Here is a 25067-nt window from a genome sequence, read left to right as displayed (position 1 = left end):
CCCATTTTTTGTTCTCCCATCATTCACATTCCTTGATTGGGTAAGAAGTCCAGAAGAGCTGGACGAGAAGATCAATCCAATCCTGTGTCATGTTTTCTCCTCCTTTCCCTACTCTCCAGTGAAATGTGTCATCTGATGACTGTAAGCTTAGAACGGAGACATTATTTTTAGCCTCCTTGTGTTTGACATTCTAAATAGTGATTACTACCATGTGCAGGATACAATGGGTTATAGAAAAGTCAGGACAGCAAAAAGAAAGGGGATTTACAGCCCCCATTGTCCTCTTTATCTTATACAAAGTATAATGTCCAGGCCAGACTATCAAACATAATTCATAGACAATGCATTCTAAAACCAGAAAGATTTACTAACATATAAAATCAATTACATCAAGTGGGAGAAAAATTGACTCATAGCTATTTCTACCACTTTGAAGACCCCTGTCACTTTTCAACAATAAGAATAGGGTAGTTTTGTCCTACCCTCTTAAGACAGACATAGTGATGTCTAGAGGAAACAGCAGTTTTACCATGTCTTTGAAGGCACCTATTCCTAACTAGTTTCATGACCCTTAAGGTAACCCTCCATAATCTTTCTCCCTGTTGGCTTTGTGATTGTTGGATAGTTTTTTTGTGGGAGGGAGGGGACATATCTTCAGATTGGAATCATTTTCAAGATCTTATGTTTCTACTAAGACAGAAAAACAAGAACTTAAAGGTAGGGCGATTAAAACAATATAAATGTAAGGAAATAATTACAAAACAAAGGTAAAAAGATTATGGTTGTCAATTTTAGTATTTATTGAAAGGTGGAAGACAAGGAAAATTCCTCTCAAACTTCATAAACAAATCTTGCACCTTTGTTAAATGCAAAATGAATTTTAAGATATTTGCTTTACATGACAATGAACCGTCTAAAAAATAATTGAATGCAAATTTACCAGAAACAGTGCTAATTTATTATTTACAAAAATGATGATACCTTTCACAACTATAGAGGGAAAAAATATTTTACACTCAGGAACACTAATAAAATACTTTGACTTATTTAATAACCAAAAAAATAAATCTTTTCTACTCTCCACATGTCTCCCAAAAGTTAGAGTGGATTAAAAATTAATGTACATGGAAACAAATGTATTTCCAATAGAAACACACGTGTGTACACACACACACACACCACACACACACAAGTGTTGTGCTAGATCAACCTAATCTTTATTTAAGGCCAACAGCCTTAGTGACAAGGAGCTAGTGAATATGGCTTTAGAGAGTTTTTAACTAAATATCTCAAATGCTTAGTTCATTTGTTAGCTAATCAGCTAACCTGAGCATGGAATATGCTACTTAGATAGCTAAAAGGGTATGAGCAACAACAAAAAAGCACTGTAATAGACACCAGTAAGGTACCTTAGTTTTTCCCCCAAAGGTCTATGTATGAAATTAATAATTTACATGACAATTGATTATTTTATATAGTATATGATATCAGAAACTGTATCTTAAATGCTTTATTGTTCTGGTCCAAGAAATTGAAAATAAAAGCGGGAGGGGGAAAAAAGCCATGTTTAGATAAAGAGCTGGAATGTACTAACTAGGAAACCATTAATATAATACAATATTAAAATAGAAATTATTTGTATATAACAAAGGTAGTCAATAGTTTCTCAAGATTACATAGAAGAGACTTTTAAAATTATAACCCGTAAAAACAAGGAAAATAAGCATTATTCAAGGCAATAACAAGGTTGTATCTTGAAATCTGAGCTCATGAACCATGAATTATAGTCAACCTCCCCAGAAAAGTTCGCATTTTATGCATCAGAATTTCAAATTATGGAGAAGTTTTAACTATAAGATATACACAAAATTATACCTAAAAGCAACCACTATGGTTGTTTTTGATAAGCTTTCCTTTAAGGCTCATATATTTTAGAGAGGTACCTTAAGACATTACAGTATGATCTCATGCATCTAATAAATTTTCCTGGAAAATTAAAAATAAAAACAAACCTAATATGTTGCCCTTCAATTAAAAACAACAAAAAACAAACCCCAGAAAAATAACCACATTCCCTATTTTTCACTACTGATTTGTTATAAATTTTTGTCTTCCAAAAAGGTAGGCACACATCTATAAATTTAGCTAGCAAATAGAATATTAAAGAGGTAGGGAGGATAGGACTGCCACATATAAAACAAATCTTTATTTACATGATCATGATTTATGTCTTTTCCACTCCAGTGACACTTCCTATATTAAAAATATTGATTTCCTGCACAGCATCTGGATTTCCTACAATATTTCCCTACCCTTTTATTAATTTGGGAGCTAGAATTATTATCATTTATGCAGTTAACTTTTTTTTGGTTCTGGTGAAAAACCTTTTTTGTTTAAGTGACTTTCTCCATAACCAGAAAGATGAATCATTTTTATGGGTACTACAAATGAGGCTTAGCAGAAACCACTAAAATGGATGGCAACAATAGTCCAGAAGGCAGCACAAATACTACCAGATAAAGTCATCAACCAAAGTACAAATCCAGAGCAACACCAAAGACAAAATAAAACAGATTTGTGATGTATGGAGCTCCTTGCACTAACGCATGTATCAAAGACATTTAATGGACTTTCAATTACAGAGTAGAAGTCTCAATCAATGCTAAGTTCATTGTTATATTTATTTCTCTGCCTAGGCACTAGCAATCCTTTTTCCTACCTTAACTTTTTATTCTAGAGCCTCATTTATGAAGGAAGCACTTCAAGATGTTTGCTTTGCTAGGGTATAGAGGGAGGTCCTGAGAAAATTGAGGTACCACATCTTATTTTCTTACTTTTAGCTCTGATTATGGCAGTTGAGTTACTGATCTCTGATCTTATTTTACAACTGTGCATTTGCCAAATTTTCCTCTCATTTTACATGAAATGAGGATCTTAATCACTCCCAATTAAACATTTTTAATGAAAGACTTTTACTCCACTATAATTAAAGTACAAGTGGCTAAAGCAGTAAAAAAAATCTCTCCTCATTATATCATTCCATGCACTATAAAGAAAAATTATTTTAGAGCTATGTAATCCCGTCACACAATTTCATTAATTAGAAGCACTAGATATCAGCAACAGACTTTATTTCTCCTTTTTAGAAGTGTTTCTATTATCTAAACTGCTTTCTTAATGTTTAATATAAATATTTTTAAATGTATCCGGGAGGAGTGCTGAGAAATTTCACATATTCATTTCATTCAGTAACCTAAGAAATTATGCAATATGATAATACATATATACAGGCCCCATACACACACACACACACACACACACACACACACACTCATAAAAGAACCTTGGTTTTTAAAAACACTTGCACAGTGTGGAAATTTAAATAGTCACTAGATTTGAATACTTGTATTTGTACTCCATTACCACTCTAAATGGATACATCAGCAGAGAAAAACATAATATATCAGATAAATGATTTAACTGAATGTCGATTTGTCTTTTTGCAGACCCAACAGAAAATGTCATTTCGTATGAACCTTTATTAAGTGGCTCACATTTCCGTATAAATCACACTACAAAAGATTCTTTAAAAAAAAAAAAAAAAAGCTATTTACACTATAGTGCTGAGACATTTCAAATAAAAAAAAAATCTGTATAAATAAGCTCTATGGGAAAAGCCTTAAATTGTAAAAGGATTCTGGCTCATAATACAAAATGTGTGTGTGCGCGCGCGCGCGTGCGCATACATAAATGTCAGCTCTATTCTAAAACCTACTCAAATGATCTAAAGAATATTTATGTTTAAACCTGCAATGTTTACAGTGCATCTGGCCCTAAGTGCTTTAATACTTCACAGTTATGGACAGGCACTGAGGAATGTTACAAAGCTACATAGACTATGTTTTGTAACAGACTTGGGAGCAAGCCCTTGGCTTGCTTTTAGAATTCATGAATCTTTATTACATTATTAAACTTTTTTAAAAAGAAAAGAATTTTAAGTGGTATGTACAAATTTAGCACAAAATGTCATCGTCTTTTCTATCTTGATTTGAATATGTTGAACCATGTTGTCTTGTTTCAACGAGACTAGTCTGACTTCCAGCACACAATTCTTCCCTTACATCTTTGTTTCTATTTTCAAACTTAGGGTCCACCTCAGCCTTACTTTCTGTAAAGTGAACATGATCCGATTTTGCTCTAGCATTCTTGCCGTCCGCATTACCAGATGCTCCAGTCTTTTCAGAAACGTTAACATTCATGGGCTCTTCCTTGATTCTTACAGATGTAAAAGGTTCATGTTTAATTTTCTGTAATTCATATTTAGAATGAAGTTTGTCTGAAAAAACAGACTCCATGGAGGTTTGGCTTACAGCACAAATCATGCTGTCAGTGTGAGGTCCAAGAACGGATGATGTGAGAACTGACGATGTACTTGTTTCAGGAGTCGCTGTATTCTGAGAAGTTTCATCCTCTGAGTGATATAACTTAAGACGAACATGCCAGGCTAAACTGCATACAGCTGACACTGTCTTGAACTGATGCACAACATTCCTTGGGATGAAATAAATGTCATTATCATACAGCTGAATCCTGGCATAGCGAATACCTTCCCGCCTCAGTTGATTGAGTTTTGCATCATCAACCCACTGGACACACTGAAAAAAGAAAACAAACAAGAAATGCAAATAATTAGTCTTTACAGCAAAAAAAAGAAAGACAAAAAATTAAACCAATGACAAAATATATTTAAAACATACCTGGGACAGTGGTGGTTCATGTAAATCTAACTGCATTCGCTGAACTACTTCTAAGAAATCTTCAGCATGAAAACAAATTACATCTTTGGTTATTCGGGGTTGATCAGGCCTAAACAGAAGATGAGATAAAATAGAATTATCCATTAATGTTTCTTGGCCTATATTAAATTATAAACAAACAAGATTTATAGTCAAAATTAAAGTGCTGTTTCAAAAATAAAAGTTCAATGACAACTGAAAGACCACTTTACATAAAGTATGGCATCATAAACAGATAAAACACAACTCAATTTTATTAAAGATATTTATTTTACTATAAATATTTTGAAAAGTAAGATATTTGCATTAGTAAATCATACAAATACAGAAAGCTAAGAGCTTTGGTTTAAACTTAAAGTCAATCATACTTCAAAAATTCCATGGCTAACGTTGACTGCAAAACTGCATAAAAAATAGATATCAACATGGGGGAAAGGGAATACTTTCTGATTATTATGCATCATTCATAGTAGATACTGGAAGTAACTGTAATGACACATAAGACTCACAAGTAACTTCACATATTAAGAAACATTTATCAGGAAATTAACAACATAATAAACTTGTGGTGGGGGAACCGATTAAAATGATCTACGTATACCCCCCTCCCAGGGGGATGGAAAACAGAAAAATGGGTGAAGGGAGACATCAGTCAGTGTAAGACATGAAAAAAATAATAATTTATACATTATCAAGGGTTCATGAGGGAGGGAGAGTGGGATTGGGAGGGGAAATAATGAGCTGACACCAAGGGCTCAAGTAGAAAGAAATGTTTTTAAAATGATGATGGCAAAATATGTACAGATTTGCTTCACACAACAGAAGTATGTATGGATTATGATAAGAGCTTTATGAGCCCCCAATAAGATGATTAAAAAATAAATAAGTAAATAAACATGTGGTGTTTGTTGAAACTAGTAGTGTTCTTTTAAACAATTCTAAAATATTCTCAGATTATTAAATTAATGAGGAGTATAGAAAACACTCTCTTATAGAAGGTGCTCAAAAGGACTTTTCAGAATAAAATCCCAAGCAACACAAAGACTCACACCAAGGAAAATCATAATGCAATTTGTAAAAGACCACAGAAAAAAAGAGAAACCTACAAGGGAGGATGAATAAGAATCATCACAGACTTATCAGAAACTGCTCACTAGAAGGGAATGGAATGCTTTTAAAGTGCTGCATTAAAAAAGGTCAACCTCTAATTCAATATCCATCAAAAATAGGAAAACATTTTTAGATATAAGTTGAAAGACTGCATTGATCTATACAAAGGAGCGCAGACCATCAATAAGAATTAATATGAAATATGAAAAATATTTTAGTCTCATTTAAAAATTTCTCTTAAAGATAATTACAACTTATTCCAATGAATTGTAGGGTTTAAAGCTAAAGTTTTATGCATGACAACATTTAGCACAAAGGCCAGAAAAGGAGAAAGTATTAATTGGAATTATATCGTTAAAATATTAATTGGAAGTATATTGTTAGAGTATATTGTTAATAAAGTATTAATTGGAAGTATATTAAAAGTATATTGTTAAAAGTATATTAGAAGTATGTTAATTGGAAGTATACTAAGTGGAAGTATATTGTTAAAAATATTAATTGGAAGTATGACAAAATATACTATTATTATTTGTGGTAGATTGCGATAAGTTTGGAACAACCAACTAAATAAGCAAAATAAAAAGGTAAACACTGGTGCTGCCAAGTCAGTTCTGACTCACAGAGCACAAAAGAATGAAAGACTGCCTGGTCCTGCGCAATCCTCACAACTATTATGTTTGTGCCCCTTGTTGCTGGGGCAGTGACTTATGTACTGTGGTTTTTCTAGCTAAAGTCTCTCCCACCAAATGACCTTTCCCTGCATGGGTCTGGTAAGAAGATAGAAGACAATGATAGGATTCAGGTGTGAGTAAGTTCTCTCAGGAGGAGGAGGGATCTCATTACCGGAAAGAGGCAGGAGTAGAATATGTCCTCTGGACCTGAGATCCCTGCATAGTGAACCTCCTGGATCCAGACAGCAGCTACATCAGAAAAGCAGCAACAGCACCAGGAGGCAGAACATGAAACCGTGATGGGCTCCCCAAACCACAGAGCAACTAAGCTGAGGGCTTTTGTGCAGGAGGCTGGCTTGTGGAGTGGGATGCCTCTTGGCACTTAATTCAGGGAACTGGGTTTACTGACCCATGGAACTTCAGCTGAATACCTTCAAGTTGAGGCTTAAGAGTGCAGTGGTATGCTCGTTAGGCCTTAGCGCATTTATTAACAGTCCTGAAAGAACTTTGTAACATGTCCTGGTAAGCCACTCAACCCTGAGCACTTCTCACCGGTATTACAATTTGTTAACTTCCTTAATAAACCCTTTAATCACGAATTTTGTCTGTGAGTTCTGTGTAGACATTGCAATGGACATTAGAACCCAGAGAAGTGAAATAGAGAACCTTAAATTAAGGCTTAACAGTTATAGCTTCTTTGCCATTTTATCTCTTTGAGGGTCTTTGTATTTTTTCGTGCACTTCCACTCTTCCAGGGACTAGTCTTTCCTAGTAATATGGGGAGGTACCAGAAGAAAAAAAAAAGTAAAAAGGCTCCCCCCATTGGGCGGAGCTTTCCTAGTATGCATGTTTCCCATAAAGCAGCTAGGAAAGCATCAAGCATCTGAGTTAGTACACTAGTGGCGTCGCCTGGGAAGGTTCTCTCTGGTCAGTGAATTTTTTCGTAAAAGCAATTTTGCTTGAACTTTTTGTGTGTGTGATGGCCAATTTTAGGGAACAGCATGCAGCTGTGAAATTTTGTCACCTGCTTGGGAAAAATGCTGCAGAAACTTGTGATGTTGAACACAGCTTACAAGGACAGGACTGTGGGAAAAACTCAAGTGTACGTGGTTTTCTCATTTCAAAAAAGGCGAAATGTTGACTGATGACAAACAGCTCCAAAGTGACCCAGACTTTTTCCTCAAAGTCATTACTGGTGCTGAAACATGGTGCTATTATTACCACCCTGAAAGCAAACATCAATCAAGCCAATGGAAGACGCCATCATCACCTCATCCAAAAACAGCTCATCAAGTGAAATCAAAGATCAAAACGTTGCTCATTTGTTTTTTGATATAAGGGGGATGCTGCATTTGAAGTTTGTTCCTTCCAACAGGTCAGACTGTTTGCCATGCTTTCTATTTAGAGCACTGTTCCTCAACCTGTGGGTCATGACCCCTTTGAGGGTTGAAAGACCTTTCACAGGGGTCACCTATTCATAACAGTAGCAAAATTACAGTGATGAAGTAGCAACAAAAATAATTTTATGGTTGGGGTCACCCTAACATGAGGAACTGTATGAAAGGGTCGTGACATTAGGAAGGTTGAGAACCACTGATTTAAAGATTCTGAGAAGACTACCTAACAGTGTGCAACAAAAAAGGTCTGATTTGTGGCAGACAGGGGATTGGTTTTGCTACAAGGCACCTGCTCATGCAGCCAGTTTTGGCAAAAACAGTGTGCCTCTCTTGTCCGTGAACCTTATTCACTTGACCTCACTGCATGCTACTTCTTTTTGTTTCTGCAAATGAAGAGGGACATGAAAGGACAGTGATTTGAAGACGTAGAAGAGGTGAAAGTGTAATGGAGAATACTTTGAAGATGATATGGTTGTTTTGTAAAAAAAAACTTAAAATACATTAGCTTTGGGGAGGGGGGTAACCTCTCATATGTCTAAAACACATGAGACAAAGTCCTTGCTTCTACACATTCTGGGTGTACGTCTTCCAAGACAACTTGTTTGTTCTTCTGGAAATCCATAGTACTTTCTTTGCCATCTTCATAATTTAAATGCATCAGTTCTCATGTTTTTTTAATTGAAAAAGGCATGGCTTGAGTGAGGCATACTCTAGTACTCAAAGTACAAAGGTTTAACACACTTAACTGCTATTTGAAAGATTTGCATCTACCCAGTGGTCCCTCAAAAGAACACCTGGCAATCTACTTCTGAAAAATCAGCTACTAAAAATCCAGTGGTGCCCACATACGCGCCAGACTGACTTAATGGCAATGAATGAATACCTGAATACCTAACCACTGGAGGATGTGCTTTTTAAAAAGTACACAGAGTGGAGGGAGGGTGGGGTAAAGAGGGGGAACTGATTACAGGGATCTACATATAACCCCCTCCGGACAACAGAAAAGTTGGTGAAGGGAAACGTCAGACAGTGTAAAATATGACAAACTAATTATCTATAAATTATCAAGGGTTCATGAGGGAGGGGGTAGGGAGAGAGAAAATGAGGAGCTGATGCCAGGGGCTTAGGTGAAGAGCAAATGTTTTGAGAATGATGAGGGTAACGAATGCACAAATGTGCTTTATACAATTGATGTTATGTATTGATTGTGATAGGAGTTGTATGAGCCCCCAATAAAATGATTTTAAAAAATAATTAAAAATAATGAAGTACAAAAAACACAAGCAAACAGAAAAATAGAAAACGCTAATGAAATAAGAGCCGGATTTTTAAGTTCAATAAAATTGATAAACTTCTAGCAACTTATTAAAACAAAATTTTTTAACAATATAAGAGGGCTTCAACAAGTTCATAGAAAAATTCCATCATAATTTTTTTGGCCTCCTCAAAAAAATACTTTATTGTTCACTGGGTGAAGTTTTACAGGCCAGATTATAGTCATACATTCAGTAATGTATATACACATGTTGATTGATTTGTAATTCCCTCGATGTACTACCATCACAACCCATTTCTTCCCTGTGGTTCCTGTTTCCAATCCCTCCTTTTCTAATCCTCTGAACTTTGCCATCGAGTAAAAGCTGCCCTTTTGATCACAAATGGTAGATTATTTTAATGTAGCGGTGAGTTCAGTTCCAGACCTGAAGGGTAAGGACCACAGTCTTGGGAATCCCGCCTGTCTTTATCACTAGCCTTTTTTATGAGAAACCCACTACCTTTTAATTCCATTTTCCACAAACTTTTGAAGAACTTTCATACCAGGCAATTGAATACTGTACTATATAAGCCATAATGTAAGAGAACTTTAAAACATACATGGAAAAATGGAGTTAAAATTTAAAGAAAATTTTCCTAAACTCTCTGAAGCCCCCTCATATGTATTTATATCACATACAATATATGTGATCTTACATTACCATTTACATGTACAACCATTCCTAGTTATTATATTTTATATATATGTAACATATATATAATACAATATAACCAAGAGGTTTTTAATCTCAGAATTAGCAACAGAATTATTAAAATAAAGTCTTAGGGTAAATGTATGTTTAATTTTATTAAAACCTCCAAAATTCCTTTTCACAGTTCCCACAACAGTATGAAATTTCCAATTTATCTACATCCTCATGAACAATTGGTATTAAGTATAAAATGTATTTATTTGGACAAAACATACACACAAAAGGATTAATCCTAATTCATGTAAAAAAGAAAAGAAAATCTAATGAAATTTTCCCACAAACGTTTAAACAAAAATCCATTGCCACTGAGTTGTCGCTGACTCACAGTGGCCCTATGTGCAGGACCTATGTGGAGTTTCTGTGGCTACAAATCTGAGGGAGAAAAGAAGACTACTTGTTCTCCTGAGGTGGCTGCTTGCAGTTCAAAGCTTCCCAGAATGATAGCACCACCAGGGCTCCTCAGCTTTCTGAAGCACCTTCATATAGATGAGTAGTTTAAAAAAAACAATAGGGGACTTCAAAATGGCAGTGGGGAAAGAAAGTTCCATCATCTTTCAATTCCACTCTTCATGAGCTTTTTGAAGGACTATTGTCTGTGAGTTGAGAATATTTTCTCCAAATCTGTAATTTGCCTTTTCATCAACTATCATTTGAAGGACAGAAAGTTCTCATTGTAATAAAGCCCAACTTATCCAATTTTTTCTTTTATGCTTCATGAAATTGTTGCCTACTGCAAAAATTCCTATGATTTCTTCTAGAAGTTTTAGAGTTCCAAGAGTCCCCCTGAAAGATGAACAATATTGAATCTGTGATTTCATAAACAGGGCATAACTTTTGAAAACCAGCGTGGCTGAGGTCCGGCCCGACCTCCTCGAGCTTCACCACAGGCAGAGAATCACCATCAGCACCAGCTTAAGACTGATTCTTCTGAAGCAGAGCTCAGACAGAACTCCTCTCTCCAGTTTTTCTCATCAGTCTGACACCACTGTCTCTCCCACAGCACACGCTATGCCTCTGCTGGCTTCAATAATTCATTGTAACGGCCACAGAACTCACAGATCTCACGGTTATGTTTATGATGGAAGTAACAGGCTACAGTTCAGCTTAGAAATATTCCATTCTTCCTCCATTCTGTTACTCCATTAAGACAGTTTCTTCTCAGACCTCCTGTGGGGAGGTCTTTCTCTGGCCTTCAACCCCCTCAGCCTGGCCCTGCTTAGGCAAAGTGTTACAAAGTTCTTTTCACTCTGTTAATAAGTGCTCAAAGGTACCTCATGACTTTGCCAGTGAGTCTTGATGCCAAGGTACTCAGCTCACTGTGGGGGCTAGGAAGCCCACCATGCCATCTTCTGCAGGCCTCTTGGTGCTGCTGCCGCCATTTCTTGGCCATAATGTCTCATTTCCACCATCTATAGTGTTAGTTTCTCTTTCTCTGTCTCCTGGGTAGAGGATAGATCCTGTATGTAAAGGGCATGTTCTATTATTGCTTCCTCTAGATTTCCCCATCTGCTCTGGGACGGCCTCTCTTAAATTTAGCAGGATGGTAAACTGACTGACCAATTCCCTCATTAGGGTTTCAAACACCTTATTTGCATGCCCCACCTCTACCCCATACTGAGCACCTTATTTATATTACTAGTTAGCCAGACAATTCCCTTGGTGGGCCACAAGCACCTCATTTGCATGGTCCCACTCAGTCCCTTGGTAAGAGTTAAGACTCTGGCTATAAGGGCCATATTACATTATTTAATGCACCACAGATAACAACTGGCTCTTGTAGCCACTGGGCCTTTTGTGATTACAGGATTAACTTCCTCCTCCCAATTGTTTTACAAGTCCAAAGTAGTCATTAGTCCTTCAGTAGGCAAGGATCCTTAGGGTGAAGTTGTTCAAGTACCAGTCATTCAAGTCTGCTGCAGGCAGGTTTCTGATCTGGTCAGGTTCTCCAAAATTTGTCTTATCTTCACCCCTTCTGGCCTCTGATAAAATGCAATGGAGGATTGTTATCTCCTTACCCTGAGCCTCAGGAGGTAGGCAGGACAGTGCCTACAAGACTTTAGGTTTGGTCACTGTACTACACAGTCCACAAGTGCCTCTTGCTTAGTCCACCCTTGCAGTTAGTTTCTATAATGATCGTTTTCAGTCACAGTCAACACCCTGCTAACAAGCATTACTCACAGCAGAATCATACAATCCCATCAGCATCTTCCTTCACCCCATCTCTTCCAGCCCCATCAGGAAAAGAGGAAGTTATTCACACCATCTCATTTGTAAATGAAGTACTTGGGCCAGGAAGCTTGCTAACTGCCTGATGCTCTAGGTTCTGCTGCTTCAACTTCTCTGCCGGTAGTGATAGCTGGTCTACTGCTGACTTTTCTTTCTTGATGGTAGTGACAGCCCCTTTTTTCTGCCTTGAGGGATGGTAAAATTAATCAATCCTCACATTAAGGGTTTGTGTACCTTATTTACATTCCACAATGAGTGCCATGACCCTTTATTTACCTTCTTAGCAAGCTATCTAGTCTCCTTGGTGAGCTATACCAAAAACTAAACTCGCTGCCATTGAGTCAGTGCTCACACATAGCAACTCCCTGTAGGTTATCAAGACTATAACTGTTTAAGCGAGTAGAAAGACCAATCTTCTGCTCTTAGCCTCATAGGGTAGCAGGAGAGTAAAACCTTCAAGACTTTAGGTTTGGCCATAGTTATGTGTCACCCTTTCGGCAAGTTTCTAAAATTACAGTTTCTATAACCACACTCAACCTTGTTAATATTACAGCTAAATCATACAATTCTATCACCATCTTGCTCCATCCCATCCCTTCGACAACCGCATCAAGAGAAGAGGAAGCTGTTCAGTGGGGATTCTCCCTTGACCCACTTATATGGAAATTTAGTACACCCATGACTGCATGTAAACCAACCACTTCATGTGGTTTATCTCCCTGACGCTGCATCTCATTATAGGTAGCCAATATTTAAATTGCATGTTCTCATCAAGCCAGTACTCTGAGAAGACAAGCATATTCTTTGAATTGAGTGTCTCTATCAAAAGCAGTCCGATCAAAGTAAGTCATCAAATTGTAGCAATCTAACTGTCCCTAATCCAAAATCAAACTCACGGCTACTAAGTTAATATCAACTCACTGCAACTGCCCCATAGGCCTTCCAATGCTGTCTATAGTTAAAGAAACTGTTAAATCAGTCTTCCGTGGAGCGGCTGGTGGATTTGAATGCTTGACCTTTTGATTAGTAGCTGAGCTTCTGAACCACCGTGTCACCAGGGCTCTTCCCAAATGACATACTATATTTCAAGTGAGTGTTTTACTGAACATGAGTTATAACTTAATAAAATTGATTTTTTAAAGTTTGATTTCAAGGAAGTGACCACAGACATATACTCTCTCTATTATCCTGAGAGAATTGTATATTTGATGACTAACTCATAAGCTTCATTCCCATCAAACTAGAAAATTCCTTGGACTTTAAACCCTATCTTTTATTTCAAGTTACTGTGAGGCCTGGTTCTAAGATGAAGAATCTAGGAATATACAATGTCCTCCTATTGACTGATTCCTTGAGGAACCCTGGTTGCACAGCTGGGCTGCTAACTGAAGAAAGCTCAGCACTTTGAAACCGCAGCCTCTGGGAGAAAGGCAGTCTGCTTTTATGAAGATTTATAGCTTTAGAAACTCTTTAGAGCCATTCTACTCTTTCTTACAGGGCAACTTTAAGTCAAAATTGACTTGATAACAATGGAAATGTTTTCCTAAGAAAACCTATGATAGGAGGGGGCGGGGTAGGCACCAACTTCCTTACTATACCTTAATTTAGCAGCAAGGAATACTAATAAAGGGTTTGCATCCATGTTTACGTGACAGCTTGAAGACATCCTAATAGTTGTAATAAAATTACTTTCTTGCTATCTTTAATACTAAGAGATTAAAGAAGCACCTAGGTAGGAAGCAAATTGTATTTTACAATAGTGAACAAAAACCCCCCCCGCAAAGCTCACAATGCCTACCCCAAGCATATTCTCGAGCCTAGCCATCTGATGTATTAGTACTGTGGTATTAGTTCTTTTTACTGACACTGCTCACCACGAAAGTAGTTTTATTACACAAACATTTTGGGGTTACCTATGAAAGCAGACGCACAATCTCTACTCTCAAGGTGAATCTAAAGTGGGAAAGAAAGTATATACCAAAAACAATGTAAAGGCTATTAAGAGTTATTTGACAGAGGGCTCAAGTAGGAAAAAAAATGTTTTGGAAACGCTGATGGCAACGTATGTACAAGTGTGCTGAATACAACTGAATGATGGATTGTCATAAGATTTGTAAGAGCCCCCCAATAAAATGATTTTTAAAAGTTATTTGACGGCAATGGGTTTAGATTTTTTTAAAGAGAAACTTGGGGTAAGGAAAATTAAAAGCACAACTGGAAATAGAAACAAATGAACACAAAAAGACAAATACTGATGCTTAGACCGATGCTTAGTAAGGGAAAGAAAGATAGCAGAGCTGAAAGAAAAAGATAATGAAGTCTGGAGTCAAATCTCTCACCACTCTCAGCTCTACCACCTGCTTACTATGGTAGAACTATTGATAGCCCAGAGCCTCACTACCTGTGAATGATAAATACATGGGGGCTTCAAAAAGTTTGTGAAAAAATTGAGTGAAAAGAAGTCCCCTAGTGCAAAAGAGTAGTTCAGAAATTTTAATAAGGCAACATCAATAACATTTGCAACATTTGTAAATTGCCTTGCAGCAAGTACCAAAGAGCCTTAACTTTCCTTTTAGTTTATCTCTATTTTTTTTTCACTTCTAGTCACTTAAAAAATATTTAAAAATAAAATTTCAATCAAACATCAAATGACTAAAACTAGATTCTAGCAAAGCACAATCTTCTCTATTGCAGTTAAAAAATTATGATATCAAAACACAAGAAAAAAAATTTTTTTTGCCACAGTAGAGAAATTGGGAAACCTTCTAAGAATAAAATTAAAAGTGAAGAAAATCTTTCATTAAAATAGAAGTAGTTAATATGTACCACTCTCCACAATGAACAGCCTTCAGCACTCCAACAGCAGCTGTGGTCTGTCTTTCAAAACCTTGTCCTATATGATCTGCATGGGCTCTCGTCCTGTCTTCAAAGAGCATCTCACGGGGCTCACTGGTTCGAGGTAGGTACTGCAGGTTTTTTATTTCATTGGTAGTTCTGTTTTAAAAATTCATTTTATTTTTATACATATATACTGATAGAAAAAAATTAACCCTAAATATCCTATGTAATCAGGCTTTACTGCCATCACACATTTTACAATAATTTAATTCAGACAAAAGAGAATTTTAACTCATCTCCTTCCAAATCAAGTTCTATTTTAAAAATGGTAACATATAGTAAGAATATAAACACACATATAATCTCCTTTATCCAAGACATTCCTCACAAAATATCAGCTATGAAGAAATACCTACTTGAGCAAATAACAGATGCTATAACATACTCAGTTTCCCCTATATCCTGACTCTTTATATCTTGGGTTTGGATCTAATCTGTGGGGCCATGACTCTCTCAGATCATATGGCTAATAAGGATATATAGCTGTAGCAACCAGTTACCTTTTTCATTCAATATTTACAGAACACCTATTATATTTCTAGCTACCATCTAGGCACTCAACCTTGTCTGTCAGTTTGTGATACTGGGGTGGATTACATGCTGCTTTGATCATGGAAGCCATAACAACAGTTAATCCAAATACCAGTAGGGGCACTAATGCATGGTAAAAAGGTTTCAATCGCGCTTCTCGACTACTCAGGCTCCGGTGGTTTAGACCTTATTTTATATCCTCCATAAAATGTTCTAATTTTCTAAATATAGGTAATCCTTGATTATGATAATGGAAGGGACTATGATTCATTTCCAGCTGTGTAAGAATTTTTAGGTCACAGGTGCATATGGTTCAACTTAGTTTTACTTTGCTGGATGAAATGGAGCCTCGGTAGTGCCTTAAGCATTCCAAAACGCAAAACCAACTCACTGCCATTGAGTTGATGCTAACTCTTAGCGACCCCAATAGGACAGGGTAGAACTGCACTCGTGAGTGTAACACTTAATGGGAGGAGAAAGCTCCGTCTTTCTCTATAAAGGGGCTGGTGGATTTGAACTGTTGACCTTGCAGTCAGCAGCCCAACAAATAAACATTACACCACAAAGACTACGGGATTAGGCATTAGAGGGTACTAATAAAAAAGTCAGTGTCTTCAGCCCACCAGCTGTTCTATAAGGGAGAGAGATGAGGCGGTCTACCTTCATAAAATTGTAGATCCCCAGAAATCCTATAGTCCAATATTACTCTGTTCTATAAAGTCAGAATTGACTTGACAGCAATCAGTTAGTGAAAAACAAAGCTGAAAACCTTTTCAAGTATTTAAAAGCTGAACATGCAGCACAATAAGATGGTTGTGAACGAAAAAAATAAGATGGTTGTGCTGAAAGAGGAACTGGTTTAATCATTTCAAACTGAGAGCAAATTTACATAGCTTTACAAGGCAAGTAAGGGTGTCTATAAATAGGATGTTTATAACCTAGGAACTGCTTTTTAAATTTAGTCTTAAAATAGTTTCTAATTTGTCTCTGTTGTGAATGACTTTTTTTATTCCTAAATATAATTTACTGTTATTTCCCTATAATCTCATGGCTTATTTACATTGTTTTGCATTAAAAAAAATTCTATCAGATAGCTATTTTTCAATTTATATTCCAATTATGCTCTAAACTTTCCTTCTTCCAATTTTCAACACACACACACACACACACACACACACACACACACACACTCATCCCCAGGTAAAAAAAATCATATCCAACCTACCTTTTCCTCTTGAAGGGTGACTTTGGCATATCCGCCACAGGGATCATTTGTTCTCCTGGCCGAACCCACATGATAGGACCATCATCACTGTCTTTTCGAGTCTCTAATTTCAAGCTAGACAGTGTCCCCCAGGGCAGTGTACACTAGAAACAAATAATTACTTAGGCACCAATGCTTTTCTAAATGGTTCTTTAAATACACATTGAAGAATATTATCCCTTCACAAACATGCTTTCTAACAGACTTATTGGTATACTTTTGTAATATATAGTAACAAACATACACTTATATTGATACATGTTCCCTTAAATAGTTCTGATTCCCACCTAGTTCCTGACCCTGGTAAGTGCATGATTCACGGCAGTCATTGTTTATTAGTTTTCCTTCTACAAAATATATGATCTTGTAAGACATGAAAAAGAATTATAAGTTATCAAGGGTTCATGAGGGAAGGGAGGGGAGGGAAAAATGAGCTGATACCATGGGCTCAAGTGGAAAGAAAATGTTTTGAAAATGGCAACATATGTACAAATGTGCTTGACACAATGGATGTATGTAATGGATTGTGATAAGAGTTATATGAGCTATCAATAAAACAATTAATAAATATACATATATATCTTTTGAAGTTAGTAAAGTGACAAAATAAGTATTCACCATGAAAAACTATGAGAAGAAACGATTAAATACGAATTTAAAAATACCTCTGGGGGAAAAAAAATTCCTCTGGGTTAGTGATGACAAAAATCCAACCAAAAAAAAACTAAGCCCAAATCAGAATTTACTTCCATTCAGTAGTTCCTTAAGAGATTATTGGCCTAAACCAGAGATTAAAATCTCTCAAGATTGACAATTAAGTGAAAATCACTGTCACGGAATGATGAAAATAGCACTGAATAAGCGTTTCATTCATACCCACTTTCAAAAACACAGGATTGTCAACTTCAATTCTCAAGAAAGAATATACTTAGATTCATTTGTTTTTAAAATGAAAAATATTGGAATATAACTAATATCCAAGAATATTTTTAAAATATCATTCAATAATAAATATAACAAACTGCAATCTGACTAGTTGGGAGAAACAGAAAAGGAAGCACGGTTTTGAAGGAAAAGGAAAGGGAATGGGGCACAAAGAAGGTGGTGGCAGGGGGAGATGAACAGACGTGAAGGCAGCAAAAGTGTGCAAAAGCCGATGTAGTGAGAGAAGCTGGCCTTGGCAGATTTTGCTCCTTCCTTGGACTCAAACATTTAACTTTCTATTACTGAGTAAAGAATTAACCTAATTATATAGCCAGAGACTTCTCTCTCATTGGAATAGTCCCAGCAGTCCACAAAAAATAAATATTTTCTGGAAAACAAACACTACTGCAAAATAAACATCCTTACTCCATCTTTCCAAAATAAAAACACAAAACCCAAGAATTCTGAAGAATTCCAGCTAGAAATCAGTTAAAGAATTTTAGATTCCAGACCCAAAGCCATCAAGTCAATTCTGACTTACAGTGACCCTCACAAGGTTCCTAAGGCTATCTTTATTTACTTTAGCAGCCAGTTTCATTTTTCTCATAGTGAATCTCAATCTCTCTCTCATTCTCTGCCATTGAGTGGATACAGACTCATAGCGACCCTATGAGGGTCAAACTCCCCACAACACCCCCTGGGTGTCCAAGAGTATTAGAAAGCCCAAAGAGTTACCATTATGTCACCACAGCTCCTTCATGATGGAGCTTTGCGTGTTGTTTTCTGGAGAAACTGAAATCCAGCAATTTTAAAATATTTACCCAAGCCTGAGGTACAAAACCAATTTTCCTTCCTATAATTCCTTAATTCTTTGGTACTCAGTTCATAAAGAGCTGATCAATAGATGGAAGCCAATTATTTAGAGTGGTAGTAACAGTGTCATTTACGGGTCATCTGACATTATAATTAGTACTTGAGAGGATAGACGTACACATAAGAATGACTTGGTTTCCCATGCCTTCCTTTCCTTCAATTCAGATCCCGTAATAGCCTTTATTTCTATCATCTGTAATATGAAAGTAGCACCCGCAATTCAGATAGCTGATACTGCTTTTTTCCTTACTTTTAAAAACGGTGAATCTTCCAACATGTCAAGGAACTCAGGGAAGTAATCTCCCACTTCTTCATCAACTGCTCCCACCAAGCTGATTTGTCGCATCGGGCCAGCTCTGTAAGTACCATGAGAATACGTTCTTTTTACCTAAAGGATACAGACACAGTCAAAAGTTATGTGTAATATAAATTAATAGAATATAATAAATATAATGTGGTTTTTAAATTGCTAAGTAACACAAAATATCATTTCAGAATATTTGAACATAATGTGAGGCAAATAAAACAAAACCAAAAGAGCCTTTACTAATATTAAGACATTGCACAAATCAAGCTATCTTACTTTTTTCTAGCTATTTCTACAGTACTTATGAAAACACATAAGCTACTAACCAGAAGATCAGCAGTTCAAACCCACCAAGGGATCCATGGGAAAATGAGGAGGCTTTCTCTTCCTGTAAAGATTTACGGTTTGGAAACACAATGGAGTAGTTCTACCGTATCCTATAGGATTATGAGTTGAAATCAACTTGATGGCAGAGAACTTGGATTTTGGTTATGAAGACACAGATCAGAAAAACAGCATAACTCTACACAACTGAATATAACATCTTTCTTATAATGTGAGGGGACTTCTAAAAGCTTGTGGGAACATGGCATTTGAAGATAATGCAATTTTCCAATGAACCTTCTGAAGTCCCTAGTTTAAGAATTCATTTATTATAAAAACAATGGTTTATATGTCTCAAAGGTCAACAAAGATGATCTTCCTTTTGAGACTTTACCAGATTAATTAAAACCCAATGCAATTGAGCCACTTCCTACTAGGCTCTAAATCTTTACAAAGTAGATTGTAAAGATTTACCTCTGCCCATGGAAGGGGATGGGTAAACCAAGGCCCTTAGGGTTAGCATTCCATTGCTTGCCTGAGAACACCATGGATGCTCCTTTATCATATAATTAGGATCCAGTTTATATGTCTGATTAACTACTTGATAGGAATCCTAGGCTCCAAATCTACCTTTGCTAACTACTGGTTATATGACACATGCAGAAATTCTTTGCATTTCATAAATACCTGGGTACTTTAACTTAGATTGTTGAAGAAAACTTAACAATTACATAAAGCCACTTGTCACAGCATGAGCAAACAAGTGACATACAAATAGCAGCCAAAAGAAAGCAGCTCGTATCCCAAGAGTCATGCCCAGACTCGTCACAAGCACATTTAGTCTTCACAAATAAACCTACGTATTTTCTTATATTAACACTTGTAAATAAGTCGTAGTTTAATAAATACCTCTTCCTTTCATTAACAAACTTTGTGCAACATCCTAATAATCTTTTACATTGATAATAATTTGCCTTTATAGCTATTTAAACATGCCTTTTCCTCTCAAACATGATTTCCCCCCTCTTCTCTCTCATGTCTATTCTGGGCTAAGAGAATGCTGGCTTTTTGGGATAATTTTTAAGAGGAGGTCCATTAAAATTCACAAATATTTCAAAGTTCTATAAGGGAAACTGAATTTAACAAGTAATATGGGTGTTAACTTAATGTAAATTTAGAAAGATAAACTTAGCCTGGTTTAGCCAGTTTTAAATTGAGGGTCCTGTACCTCATACAAACCAGGGTGGGTAATCTTTTGTCACAATGGACACAAAGTGTAAAATATATTCATATCACAAATCAAATCCCTACAACAGCAGCTGATAAAGTTCCTGGGTGATGCAAATAGTAAACTCTAGACCACTAACCAAAAGGTTGGTAGTCTGAACCCTCTCAGCAAGCAGTCCTGCAAAGAAAGGATGGTGATCAGCTTCCCTGAGGTCGTGGCCTTGAAAACCCAAAGGAGTACACTTCTACTCCACACACATGGAGTCGTCATAAGTCCAAATCAACATGATATAATGTTCTTTAACAGTTTCATACATGAAATAGCTATATTCCCAACCCACTTCATTCCAAGAACACAATAAATATCCTGGTGCACAACAATGATTTAACTGAGAACATTAGAGAATATTATTTTATTTTCTCATAATCAGCAAAGCAGTACTCATATAATTTTAAAAAGAAACAAACAAAAAACCCCACCATGGAATCAATTTCCACTCAGAGAGACCCACGTGAGGCAGAACAGAATTATTCCACAGGATTTCTTTACGAAGGCTGACTGCGAGGCCATTCTTCCTCAGGGCCAATAGGTGGGCTTGAACCACCAACCTTTAGAACAGTAGTTGAGGGCAAGCCTCAGTTTATGTATTTCCAGAACCACGAGAATAAAAATTATTGTACAACAGAATAATATGACTAAGACACTAGCAAAACCAAAAGCCAAACTCACTATCATCAAGTCAATTTACTTCAACACCATTGAGTCAATTTCAACTCAGAGCAACCCGACAGAACAGGGTAGAACTGCCTCTATGTTTCCAAGGCGGGAACTTTTTAGAAGAGTAGAAAGTCTCATCTTGCTTCTACTGAATGGCTGGTTGTTTCGAACTGCTGACCTTGCAGTTAGCAGCCTAACACATAACCCACTACATCATCAGAGCTCCTTCTGGAATTATAATAGTGGTCAGTTTATGTAATAGATAAAATTAAGTCATAGTACATGTAAATTTATTTCTCCAATAATCAATATCATTTTAAAAATTTTATTTTACCCAGCTTGTTGCCAGGCACTTGTCCAAACTGTTTTTCTATTTTTAAAAATGGTTATGACATTATTAAACCATAGAAAGGATAAATAAACTTAATAATCAGGAAACACAAACTAATTATGAATAGATTTAACACCCAATCATCTGAGGGTAAAATGCCTGTGTTTAAACATTCATTAAATATACATACATACAAGGGCACACTATGCATTGTTAAAAACTAGTGAAAAAACAAAGCACCTCATGATATGGATGGACCAGGAAAATACCATGCTGAGTAAAATTAGTCAATCACAAAAGGACAATTATTATATGAGACCACTGTTTTACAAAAAAAAAGATAAATACATTCATATTAAAGGAAACAGACTTTGGAGACTGCCTAAGGGGGAGGGAGACAAGGCAAGGAAATAAAGCAATGGGAGAGAAGGCTGACAGGTGTTAACTTGGGTGGAGTAGAAGGCAGTAGTCCACAAGAGAGGAAAGAGAAATCGAGGAATGGGTGGAGGTTGTTACTGAGGGTGGTTATTTAGTAGTTTAAACTGCTAAATATAAAGTTGGCAATCCAAAATATAAACTCCACCTGATTTACAATTAAAAACTAAAAAATCATATATCACTGAGTAACTAAAACACAGAAAAGTTTGTGTATTTTAATTTTTTTAAGAGCAGTTCTGCTAAGATTCATAAACATTACAAAGGATTTTTTTTGAGAGCCAGAATTATATTCTTAAATATTCTACGTGAATTTTTACAGCTAGTCCTTGCCACCTACTCACAAAATTCATACAAAAATTAATTATAAGAAAATTCACACATATAATTTGCTGTAACAGAACTAGTTCTAAAGTTCGCTAAAGCTTTACAGCAGATACTATTTTCCCATGTTTAAAAGCAAAGGTAAGTTCTACTAGAAAATAGGGTCTTTTAAAAAATTCTGTGCACTTATCTATCACATTTAAAATTAAACAGTAACTTCCTTCTAAAACTTATTCTCCAAATATTAAAGATGGTAACTCAATTGGATGAATAAAATACTCTTGAATTTAAAGTTAATGAAAATAAAGTTGAATTAATCAAAACCTTATGCTCACAAAATCTGAAATTTAAAATAAATGGTAATATAATTTAAGTACATATCACAAATTCAACTTTCTAGCTTAATAATCCATTCTTTCAAGCTCTTGCTAAATCAATTGCAACCATTAATTTAATGTTTTCAAAAATGGCAAATTATGCATAACAATATTCACGTCATAAGAATGGATGAAGGCACTTTAAGTATTAAATCAAAATACCAGTACATGAAAAAATTCACACTTTTTATAGAAATATGAATGTTATGTGATTCTGGCGACATTGGTTTTATTATAATATTGTAAATCAAACTGCACAATTCACTTAGTTATGTGGAATAAAAGTAAGCCTACAATAATATCATAAGAAAATAAAGCCTCAGGAGCAGGAATGAGTAGTAGCTATATATTCTAAACCTAATGTAATAATTACTACTTATTCTTCCGGTTAATATTGAAAGAATTTTTATTGTGATAAAAAATACTTTTATAGCAAAGAATTTCCCATTTTAAAAAGAAAAGAAAGCCTCAATTCTATAAAAATCACATGATCAGCAATTTCATCTATGCAGGACCCAAAAGGATAGGAAAATATGAGTTGGAAAAAAATCTCTTAGTAGCCACAATATATACTACACAAAAAGGCTGGTTCATAAAAAAGGTCTTATTCTCACATAAGTTTGTGGGCAAACAGAATTAAAGTTAATGGAACTTATTGAAGCCTCCTCATATGTTCTTACCTGAGGTATAAATCTAATCTCCAAGATCACAAAATCTCCAAAATTCTTGTAAGAAACTACAAATATAGTTGGTGGGGGGAGGCAAGCACAGACACAGCTCCCCAACAACATCACTAAATGTATAACATCATCAAGACAAAGCTGCACTGAAATCACAGGGTTAAATAATGCTGCATATACTCAGCTAATGAGGATCTACCTACTCACTATAATTGTAATACTTAAAAATATTTGCTTCCTTTATCTAGAAAAATCACTTCTCTGGAAAACCTCACATCCTAATGACAATGGATATGAGATTGCCGTATTTGGTTCTACTCACTTCGGTAAGCATTAATCAAACCATCGATTTTCTGATGCAGTTAAAAAATTAACCTAAAACCAATCAAAACATATCATTATTTAAAAATGTATTATATACTCTTCCTAAAAGACAAAAAAACTGAGTTACAAAGATTACACATATAGCTCTCCTCAATTTAGGTACAGAACTGTCAAAAAGAACACAGTAAGGCAGCAATGATATTTATATACTACTTATAAATGCTTACTTTTAAAATAGTGCCTTTTAGTACTATTTTACACACTACTTATAAATGCTTACTTTTAAAATAGTGCCTTTTAGTACAGATCTAGCATTTTAAATCTAAATCTCCTCTCCACAAGGCTACTCAAACATCACTACCAGCATTTCCTTTCATACACTCTCTACCAGGGTCCTGAAGGAATTAAGAGCAGGAATTGAGTGACTTTTGCACTGACTGCCAAGAAGCCATCAGTAGGAAAAGCTCACAAACTTTGAGTTAACAGAAAGTTAATTGTTTAATTATGTTTGAACGAAGGCACTATTCATTACTCTTTTTTAAAGTAACCTTTAGAAACTATGACAGACTTTCTACTCCCATAAAGATTTATTTACAATCTTGGAAACCGACGGGGCAGTTCTACTCTGTTCTGTGGGGTCAAGATGAATCATAAGTGACTCACTGGCAATGAGATAATTATTTTGTTTGTTTAGGAAATTATGGTTCTGAGGCTCCCCTTATTTATAATGAGAAAATTAGCGTTTCTAAAGGAACAGAACACACGTATTCTCAAAAATTAAATCTGTAAGACTTGATACTATTTTGCAGGCACTTCCCTGGGTTCCGAATACCAGATTTATGGGTAACTCTTTACTTGCTTTGTCATGGCTACCAAAATGATTTTTGTCCTGGCTAACAAAACGAATAGGAAAAGAACTGAATTTTTATAATTTGGGCTATTCATTAAGGTAACCGGAATGAGGAGAGGTATAGCATGCATTTTCATTGGGAAGTATTGCCTGGGATTGGATTATTGGCAAGACCTTGGACAGCTGTACATACCAAAGCAGAGTAACTGGCCACCATCTTTGAAGATTGCTCTTATGCTACAAAAATTTGTCCTCACTTCGAAGACTGAGCCAACCCCTACTGGCATCAAACCTTTCTGCACAATCATTTTTTCTTAAAGTAAAGGCTAAAACACCCTATGCACCAGCTTTGAGTTGCTTACAACTTTTGAAGGGGGGTGGGGGTGGGGCCAGCAGAAAATGCATTCCTAGATGTTACCTATAGATTGTTACAGAGATAGTTAGGAATGA

At 35.9% G+C, this 25067-nt stretch overlaps 1 protein-coding gene across 1 annotated transcript in view; it reads right to left on the bottom strand.

The window, feature by feature from the left end:
• Positions 1-776: 776 nt before the first annotated feature.
• RSBN1L (round spermatid basic protein 1 like) overlaps positions 777-25067 on the bottom strand; it is a 69036-nt gene continuing 44745 nt past the window's right edge. Inside the window, exons 6-10 of the mRNA XM_004702790.3 lie at positions 18971-19108; positions 16885-17027; positions 15057-15224; positions 4758-4866; positions 777-4655 (exon numbers count right to left, since the gene is read on the bottom strand). Coding sequence (XP_004702847.1) covers positions 4014-4655; positions 4758-4866; positions 15057-15224; positions 16885-17027; positions 18971-19108 — 1200 coding nt within the window. The 3' untranslated portion in view covers positions 777-4013. The remainder of the gene's footprint in view (positions 4656-4757; positions 4867-15056; positions 15225-16884; positions 17028-18970; positions 19109-25067) is intronic.

This window comes from Echinops telfairi, unplaced genomic scaffold (assembly GCF_000313985.2).
Source record: "Echinops telfairi isolate 266 unplaced genomic scaffold, ASM31398v2 ScPeMD7_23;HRSCAF=83, whole genome shotgun sequence".
In the NCBI taxonomy this organism is placed as follows: domain Eukaryota; kingdom Metazoa; phylum Chordata; class Mammalia; order Afrosoricida; family Tenrecidae; genus Echinops; species Echinops telfairi.
This window is presented reverse-complemented; position numbering and strand designations above follow the sequence as displayed.